The sequence below is a fragment of the Marmota flaviventris genome, chromosome 9, assembly GCF_047511675.1.
Source record: "Marmota flaviventris isolate mMarFla1 chromosome 9, mMarFla1.hap1, whole genome shotgun sequence".
NCBI lineage: Eukaryota > Metazoa > Chordata > Mammalia > Rodentia > Sciuridae > Marmota > Marmota flaviventris.
The window spans coordinates 96,852,538-96,862,577 of record NC_092506.1 but is presented as its reverse complement, the minus strand read 5'-3'; the positions used below and the strand labels follow the sequence as shown (position 1 = coordinate 96,862,577).

Below are 10,040 nucleotides of genomic sequence, written 5' to 3'. Positions count from 1 at the left end.
AGATTGGATAAAGAAAATTGAAAACTAAAAGACTCAAAAAGTCCTAAATGGAAATATCACTGATACAAAGTAGGTAGATGGAAAGAGATGTTAGTTAGTACTGAAATATTCTGAATTGTTTTGAACATATTTAACAGTAACATAATGATGGGATAGCCAATTAATAGTTAAAAGTATGTACTCAGGCCAAGCATGGTGGGGTGGCCCATGCCTCTAATCCCTATAACTCAAAAGGCTGAGGCAGGATTGCAAGTTTGAGGCCAGCTCAGCAATTTAGTGAGGCCCTAAGCAACTTACTGAGACCCTACCTCAAAATAAAAAATAAAAAGGGCTGGAGATATGACTCATGGTTAAGCACACCTGGGTTCAATCATAAGTTACCCCCCCCCCCAAAAAAAAAGCCAAACAAAAACACTCAAGGCTAAAGGTTTAGATTTATCACACATTTAAACTGCAGTGCTAAATAGAGCCTACTTAAATTTTGAAGCTTTCAGACTGATTTGGAAATTCTAGTTCTTTTAACTACATGTCTCTGCCTCGGTCTTAGTGCTGACCTGTAGTCTGCCATTCACAAGATTCACACTTGAGCCCACCAAGAGGTGGAAACTAGCCCAGGTAAGACAGTGAGACTTCATCTGAAAATGATAAGTAAATACACATTTTTGGCTGGAGGGGTGTAGTTTAGTGGAATAGCATATAGTGTTCTGGGTTCATTTCTCAGCACCAAAAAAGAAATCTCTGAATCTTTCCTTAGTGTTTGTATTTGCAAATTAGAGACTTCTTTTGTCTCTCTGAGGCTTTTATTTTTACTTTTACAGTCTGAGGATGTTGCTTAGTAGTAAAGCACTTGCCCAGCATATGTGAGGACCTTAGTTTGATTCTCAGTACCACCCAAAATAAATAAATAAGTGTATTTGTGTATTTACATATAATTTCAAAAGAAGAGCAAAATTACATAATCCTCTGATCATAATTTTGTGCTTAATTAGAAATACCAGTAGTAAACTATCTGTAGCAATAAAGTAATCTTCATCTCTACTCTCCAGATAATGAGTAAACATGCTACCAGGGAGAACACTTGAGGAAATCTGCCTTCACTAAATGTAATGGCTTTATGATTAATCTCAGTCAATAAATGAAAATGATTGATGGGATTTTGTTTGCAAACTCCATTTTATTCTCTCTGTGTGTGTGTTTTAATTCACAAATCTGGTACAGGCAGTTAAAACTGGTTATTAATAATCAGAAGCTGCTGGTATAACATAGTTTTCATGAAAACACTGTAAAATGGAGAATACACAATAATAATCTCTTTGAAAGCAATGGTTGCAAACGTCCATGTTTCTAAGAAAATATAATTTTACATATATATGCATTTTAAGCAAGCTATACCTCTTACATAAATTCAGACAATTGAAGGAGTGTGCAATCATAATACTTATTTAATGGAAAAAAATGAAAATAATTTTAATCAACAAATGCTTTTAAGTATAGTCCTCTTAGATTGGATGTAAAACATAAAGATATTTTCCCTTACGACCATCTCAGTCAAAAAGAGCTGAAAAGTTCATAAGTAGGATTACCATTACCAAGTGTATTTAAACCAAATTCTTTAGGTACAAATTGTGACGTGTTCTAATCCCAGCTAATTTAGGGAATGAACCAAGAAGAGAACCAGTCTTCAGTTTTTAAATGACTTTTTTTTAAAGAACTGAGCTCTCAACTAGTTTTGTTTTTAACCAAACATGGTTTAGAAATTATGAACTCTATAAACATTCTAGTTCTTCACTTTTTCTAATGAAAAGAGAACTTCAGCAGTAGCGGGATGGTCTATCCCAGTAGCACTAGAGGACAACACTATACATAAGTCACAAGGCCCCCTAGAATGCCGCCAAATAGAAGTCTATTGAAATACAATGAATCAATGCCTATACCTGCTCAGAAGCTCCTCTCACTTTAGAAACCAGAATGATTACCACAACAATTCACACAGTTATGAAAGTGATGTCCTCCAGTAGGATGCTTAGTCATTATCCATGGTACATGAGCTAAAGGTTGGGAAGTTATCTTTTGTGTTCTCCCCTGAATTCAAATTACACTCTTTATGGAGGGATGAAGGCCATATAGCTCCTTTTCAAAAAAGAGATAAAACACAAAAGTAGAGGACTGAAATTTTTCTGATTTAATTTTCCTGAAAAGTTAAAAATCCACATAATGGTAAGACTGTTCACTGAAAAAAAACAAGTAAAAACTGATTTAAGAGACAGACATTCAAGATAAATTTACTGTAAATACAGTAACAAACTTTTGGCCTGATAACCCTCATGCTGTCATAGAGGAAAACACTAAAATTCATGCAACAGAGAAACTGGTGACATAAGAACTTTTTCCAGACTTCTTGGGGGAGGAGGAAAAAAAACCTGAAAATATACTGTTTTCTTCTGTTTGCTTTCATAATGAATTATTACTGCTATGGCTGGCTTTCCCAAACTTTCCCAGTTATTTCTGACGAAAAAAATCATTCTTTAATAGAAGACCAGGTAAGCTTACACAAAGACCTGATGCCTTTTGAACTCTGTCTATCTGCTAGAAGAGTAATAAACTGGATTACATAGAACTACCTCCATAACTAAAATAGCAAGTAGAATCGGACAGGAATTAGTGGCCATTAGTGTAATTGTAATAAAATTAAGTTTGTTCTGAAACCACAGAGGTGTAAGAAGAGACTGTATAAAAGCTACTGGGTTCTCTAGAAAATGCGACACAGTATACAGAATGTGAGAGTATATAGAACTCACACTTGAGTTATAAAAATAGACATGGTTCTCAGACAAAAAACAAATGAGTACAAAAGAATTCTCCAAACATGAACTATTTTTAAAAGACACATCTATATAAAACAAGATGTTATTTCAAGAGTTCCAAGAGTAGTCTGTTCAAGTGGCTGAAAAGGGGAGATGAATTGGACACAGGTCAAGAACCCAGAACTGAGATCTGTTCTACTCTTCTATTTGGCAGTGTACATTGGTGGTTCAGACTGCTTTTGGAAGTTGTGTGGTGTGTGTGTGTGTGTGTGTGTGTGTGTATTTAATATACATATATATGTATATATATACATATATATATATATGTATACACACATATGTATATGTGTGTATATATATGAATAATGGCTGAGTGGTTGATGGTACTGGTGGATGAATGAGAAAATTCAGGTTGTTAAATAAACTCTGAAAATTGAACACTTGTAGCTTCTACACTTGACAGTGTTGCATATGCGAAATGATTCTAGGTTTCTTCACCCTGAATCAACTTTCCCATTTACAACTCATGCTCCATGCCCCATGGTTTCTATTATGCCCTAGAGGATCAGCCTAGACTAAACGTATAGTAGAAAATAACTCTAGCCTTGAAATGAGGGGCAGACCAGTAATTCATGTTCAATACGCATAAATCACAAAGAAACACTGAAATTAATGGTCTGTCTCCTCTTAACTGCAAAGATGATGTTATGAGTTAAAGAAAGTCATGAGACAAAGTCAAGAAGATATGGGTAGCAGCACCTTTCCATACCCGCCTGGATTTTTAAGGAGCCTTTCACTCCTTATTCTTTTCAAAAACAAAGTTCATCTGTTGGAAGAAAAATAAATGGCTCTAAAGTTTAAGAGTCCCCAGAGAAAACTAGCAGTACATGAAATATGCCCTATGTGGGCTGAACGACAAGATGCAGAACCAGATAAGACCAGAAGAGGCAGCCCAAGGTCTTAATTATGGTTTTAGAATAGAATAGCACAATTTGGGGCAGCCCTTTTTCCATCCAATCAAAAATTCAGCACCATCCATGTCCAGTTCAAACAATTATTGAAGAGTGGGCTTTCATCTTTGGTACCACCTCACGAGTTATTCTTGGTTTGTGGTATCTGCAAAGAAGCAGAAAAGTTGGTACCTTTGCCTTGTCTGTGAGTACAATGCTGGGACTCTGATTGCTGCAACCATTGAGGCCAATTAAATTAATACTGTAACACACAGGAGTAATGCATCCAATTCCTAGGTTCCAGATAATAGCAGCCATGCCCCTACAGGAGCGGGATCATCCATCCCCATTGGTTAAGGCCTTCGGTTTGTTATCCTCAGAGTGAACAAAACACTTCCCATGGACAAGGAACTCCAGATGAACCCATGGTCCACATATGGACAGGGATTTTAAGTACCAGACATGCCAGGCACAGAAACAGGTCTAGCAGATAACCATCATACTTGGAGAAGCTTCTGTTTTGGCAGCACAAATTAGAAACTTCTTAATGTACTCTGGTTTAAGTCCCCTTTCCTGAGTGAAGCAGCCAGGAGTGACCAGGTTCCAATACTCGGCATTAATTCTCTCCATGGTCTTCTTCCACCCAGGCTACAATTTTCCCTTCCCATCCTGGGATGGCATCATCATCATGAAAAACCTAGGTAAACAAAAAAGCCACAGTGAAAAAAAATACAGAGTATGGTAGGTAGTTTCACTAAACAACTGCTGCTGATAAAAGAATGCAAACATTAGGGATAGAGTATAGAAGCAACACTGGGAATTGTAGAACATTAATCTCAATGACTTGGGAGGCTGAGGCAGGAGGGCTGAAAATTTGAGGCCAGCCTCAGCAACTTTGTGAGACTCTGTCTCAAAAAATAAAAAAGACTGGAAATGTAGCTCAGTGGTAAAGTGCCTCTGGATTCAATCCCTAGTACCAATAAAATAAATAAATAAAAACAGGCTGGGGATGTACCTCAGTGGTGAGCACCTAGGGGTTCAATCCCTAGTACTGCAAAAGAAAAAAAAATGTAAAAGGAAGCTTGAGTGTTTATTTCTCTTTGGTTTTGTCCCTAATGTTGCAACTGGTATTTTATTTGTTTGTTTTGCCTTAGTTCCACATTTATGAAATGGCTTTTAAAAAATCCCTAATGCTGCTTTGTTCAGAGATTTATAAGAATTAATGAATTGTGAATCACAGACTACTCTGGGCTTCTTAGGACAAAGCAGCAGTAGACACATTTTTAAAATGAGAAAGGGAAAAATTTTGGTATTGGACATTGTGAAGAAAGGGTTGGAAAGAAGACCAACTCTGAGACACAGTTCTTTTCATTCATTTATTCAATTCATTTCCTAAGCCACTAACAAAATTAATAAAACAGGGTATTAAAACATTTATTTAAGTGAGGAACCTTTGCAAAACATTAGGTTTTCCAACTTTTTCATTCTGTAACTACAGTAAAGGTATTTGCAATAATAATACAGCAGAACCCAGAATTATCTTCCCCCAAAATGGCTATATTTGGCAAATGGATTATAAAGAGAGGCATAGGATAAAAAAAAATACCCAAGGAGTTGGAAATCAGCATAGATGGCTATCCAGAAGTTCTTTGTTCTCACTAGGAGAAACCACCACCACATAATATATAGTTCTGAGTCTTTGTGCCTGTTTATTTATTTTGTTCGATGTAGGAAAAAATTCTAAGATGCAGCTACAGCTAGAAAAGTCTTTATTTTATTGTCTTGAGGTTTTTATTTTCCCTAACAAAATAAAACCTTTTCCTTTTCAAAATAAAAATACTATCCAAAGTCTCAGTCAAGATGATCAAGTTCTAGAACTGAAGAAGCTATCATCTTGGCCATTCTATGACTTTATTAGGCCAAAGGTGCCAGAAAGTTCCTCTGACCAGATTAGGGAATTTAGGTACTCATGAGTACTAGTCCTTAAACAGGAGGTTGTGGAGTTCTAGTATGACCAGTAATACTACCCAGATTCCCCATGGATTCTGTACCTCCTCTTTGACAGTGCCAAACTCAGGATCCAATGCTTTGAAGTGATACCGATGATTCCCATCTCGATCAATAGCTGCTTTAAAATCCTTCAAAGTCACTTCTCCCAACCTGCAATAAAAGGAGAGTATCAACAAAATAATGGGTTGGAAAGATAAGGTGTTAGCTTTAAACCAGGCCCATGCCAAAGTCAACAGGCAGAAACAGCATGACCTTATGAGGTCACTGCCCCTGGAAACCAAGATAACTCTAAAATAGCAGAGGTTAGGAAACCAGTCACCACTAGGACATGAAAATAGCATTAAAAATCCAGTGAGCTGAGAATTTAAAGTAGATTTACTGCGTCAGCAGTAGCCAGATCACTTTTCTGTTTTTCTTTGGAAATAAGACATAAAGTCTCTGAAATCAAATTTGTGAAATAACTATAAACATGCTTAAGCTCTCTTGATTTCCTTCTTTTCTACAATATTCCAGTTCCCTAGGCTGGTAGAATTAAATCAGGTATCATTATCTTTATCTGTCTAGCTTTAGAAAGCTGTCTTTCAACCCAGATCAGATAACTAGATTCTCTGGGAAGGAAAAATTCCATAACTTCTCAGTACTTGGCTCCAGATTTTTAAAATCTATATTATCATAGGAGGAAGTATATTAACTGAGTTTTTGGAAAGCTTTCAACATAAATTCTCAATGTGGATTAGTTGCACTCATTAAATAGTAACAAAGATCAGTGAGTAAAAGCCAGACACAGTCCCTGTCTTTCAGCAGACCAATTTTGAACACTTAAAAAACATGTTTCCAAACCTGGAACATACTTGCATTATTACCAGGATTGGAAGTACTGTAATAACTATCTAGGAGTAGATCATGATTTGTCCTTTATAATGCTACTGGTTAGTGACAAAGTTGGCACTTGAATCTCCTGGGCTCTTCTTCATAGACGTGTGGCTTTTTAAACACCTTTCAACTGTTCGTTTGGGCAGAAACCAATGGTTCTGCCCTTCCTATTTATTTTACAAAAAGAAAAAGAAAAAGATGATCACAGCATCTCACCTCTTTGGTATATTGACCATGAAGGGTGTAAGTGACCGGTCAGTGAAATAGAGCACTTTTGTGCAGGTGCTGCTCACAGCTGGAGAACTCTGTGAGTGAGGCAATTCTGCAATCAAAGAGACTCTGTGGTTAGGACATTCAATTTGTTCCATAACACCCCTCACTTAGTTACGTAAAATGTCTCAGGAGAATGAGGCTGCATGAGGTCACAGCAAAGCTCTCACAGTCTTGCTAAATGCCATGTCCATAGGACAAGATCCAAAGGAAGTCACCACTAGAACCATGAGGAAAAGAGGTGCTTCAGGCATGATCATTATCACAAGGACCATCATTTCTCAACCATTCCAGGTATTTATAGCAGGGGAACTGCAACTGATCTGACAGGCACTGTTGCTAAAGATCAAAAGCAGACAGAGAAGCCCAGCAAGAGTTCAGCTGAGTCAGTGTAGACATACACAGCAGGACCTGCAAATTCTGCTACAGCCAGTTAGTAGTAGAGAATACTCATGTGATTCGTAACACACACACACACACACACAACAGGAACAAGAACCACAGAGGCAAAGGCAGTTTAGAAACTCAGATTCCAAGAGGTCTGTGATTCTTGTTTTAAAAGTACAAGATCTACTTTAACTCTTAACTATAATCTGTATGTGTTGGACCTGCGGACTTTAACTCAGGTTCCAAACTTGTCTCTATCCTTTAAAAAGGTACTTCAGAAAAAGTACAATTAGGGCTGGGATTGTGGCTCAGCGGTAGAGCACTCCCCTAGCATGGGCGGGACCCGGATTCGATTCTCAGCACCACATAAAAATAAAGGCATTGTGTTGTGTCCATCTACACCTAAAAAATAAATAAATATTTTTTAAAAAGTACAGTTAATTAATGAGTACTTATAATTGTACTTATAATTGAGACTAGGAGAAAAGACCAATCAGAAACTTTTGTCATAAGGATCAAAAACTTTTATTAAAATCTATACTGCAATTTCATGTACACACAACTTCTTAACTTCCTTAAGATGCTGACACCCATCAAAACAACAGCAACAATTCTGGGAAGGGGTTTAAAATAAGAGTATGAGGGAGTTTTTCTTCAAAAACTACCCATTATCATAACATACGTGCTATGATTTTCCAGCATCTGGAACATGGCAGTTGTGAATATATATTTACTTCTGGTATAAAATCATATAACTGATTCATTCATTCACTAAACATTAATTGAGTACCTTCTACACATTAGATTTTGAGAATATAAAAATCAACTACAACATGCATCATGGCACATGCCTGAAATTTCAGCTATTTGAGGGATTGGAGCAAGAGTATTGCAAGTTCGAAGTCAGCCTGCACAACTTGATAAGACCTTGTCTCAAAATAAAAATAAAAAACTGGGGGTATAGCTCAATGGTAGTGCACTTGCCTAGCATTCATGAGGTCCCAGGTTAAATCCCCAGCACCAAAAGAAAAAAAAAAAATCATAAGATTGACATGTTGCAAAGGCACTCCAGAAAGAGGGTAATGCACATGCAAAAGATATGAAATGGGAACATGTATTTAAGAAATGCATCAAGAAGTAGTGCATAGGCAGAGCCAGTCACAAGGACTCTGACTGGCTAAGATTTAAGATGTAGGTCCTGGGCTGGGGCTGGGGCTCAGAGGTAGAACGCTCGCCTAGCATGCGTGAGGCATTGGGTTTGATCCTCAGCACCACATAAAAATAAAATATTGTGTCCTCCTATAACTAAAAAATAAATACTTAAAAAAAAAAAGATGTAGGTCCTGCTGAATGCAATGGAACACACCTACAATCCCAGTGACTCCGAAGGCTGAGGCAGGAGGATCACAAATTTGAGGTCAGCTTCAGCAACCAAGCTAGGCCTAAGCAACTTAGTGAGACTGCCTCAAAATAAAAAGAGCTGGGGATGTAGTTCAGTGGTAAAGTGCCTCTGGTTTCAATACCTAGTACCAGAAAACAACAACAACAACAACAACAACAAAATGATGTAAGTCTTAAAGCTATGAGAAGATACTAAAAGGAAGTGATACATTAGACTGCACTTTGGAAAGATTAATCTAGCAACAAAGTATGAGTTGGATGGGTAAACACTGGAAGACAGAAGCCTCTTTAAGAAACAACTGAAACAAATTGTAAGATGAGGAAGGGTAAGATGTACCCCTGGAGCCAGAGAAGGAATGGATTTGAAAAACCTTTAGAAGGTAAAAGTCTTGATAGTAACTATACATTGAACATAGAATATTAAAGGAAAAAAGTTAAAAAAAAAAAAAGCCTTAAGATTTATAGTCTGGGGCTCAGGTTGTAGCTCAGTGGTATGGCACTTGCCTAGCATGTGTGAGGCACTGGGTTTGATCCTCAGCACCATATAAAAATAAAATAGATAAAATAAAGGTATTGTGTCCACTTACAACTAAAATTTTAAAAAAAGATTTATAGTTTGGGAAGACAGATGCACAGTGATACCATTATCTATGATATGAGCACAGAAGTGAATGACTCCATCTAATTATTCATTTAAAATGTTTATTGAGTGTTTATTGTGTATGAAGTATTAGAGATGAACAAATAAATTAGCAAAATTCCCCACACTTAAGGATCTCAAAATCTAGTGGAGGAAGAAAAAGGTACCATATAATAAAATACATACGCAAGCTAAAGTTGCCATGTCCTCAACCCCAAATTCCTATGTTGAAGCTCTAACCCTTCATGCAATCATATTGGAGAAAAAGGCCTTTTTTGTTGGGCAGGGTGTGGGGGTAACCAGGGATTGAATTTAGGAGCACTCGGCCACTGAGCCACATCCCCAGCCCTATTTGTATTTTATTTAGAGACAGGGTCTTACTGAGTTGCTTAGCACCTTGCTTTCATTGAGGCTGGCTTGGAACTCATGATCCTCCTGCCTCAGCCTCCCGAGGAGCCACTGGGATTACAGGCGTGCACCACTGCGCCCCGCCCTGTCTACTAATTCTATTGATTATTGCAAAAGGAATATTAAAGTCTCCAATTGTAACTGTGGATTTATTTACTTCTCCTTTCTATCAATTTGTGCATGATGTATTGCAATCATTTCGATCTTCAGCACTACATAAAAATAAATAAAGAGCTATATGATAAAAACTGATTTTTAAAAAAATTACCTTTTTCTTACTTGTAATATATTTGTTTC

At 37.1% G+C, this 10,040-nt stretch overlaps 1 protein-coding gene across 4 annotated transcripts in view; it reads right to left on the bottom strand.

Annotated features, from left to right (window-relative positions):
- Positions 1–1,154: 1,154 nt before the first annotated feature.
- The window catches only part of LOC114089037 (dixin), a 43,840-nt gene continuing 34,954 nt past the window's right edge, over positions 1,155–10,040 (bottom strand). For all 4 annotated transcript variants that reach the window (XM_071616702.1, XM_071616703.1, XM_071616701.1 and 1 more), the window contains 3 exons: positions 6,854–6,959; positions 5,806–5,914; positions 1,155–4,451 (listed from right to left, as the gene is read on the bottom strand). In XM_071616702.1, the coding sequence (XP_071472803.1) occupies positions 4,371–4,451; positions 5,806–5,914; positions 6,854–6,959 (296 nt within the window). In that variant the 3' untranslated portion in view covers positions 1,155–4,370. The remainder of the gene's footprint in view (positions 4,452–5,805; positions 5,915–6,853; positions 6,960–10,040) is intronic.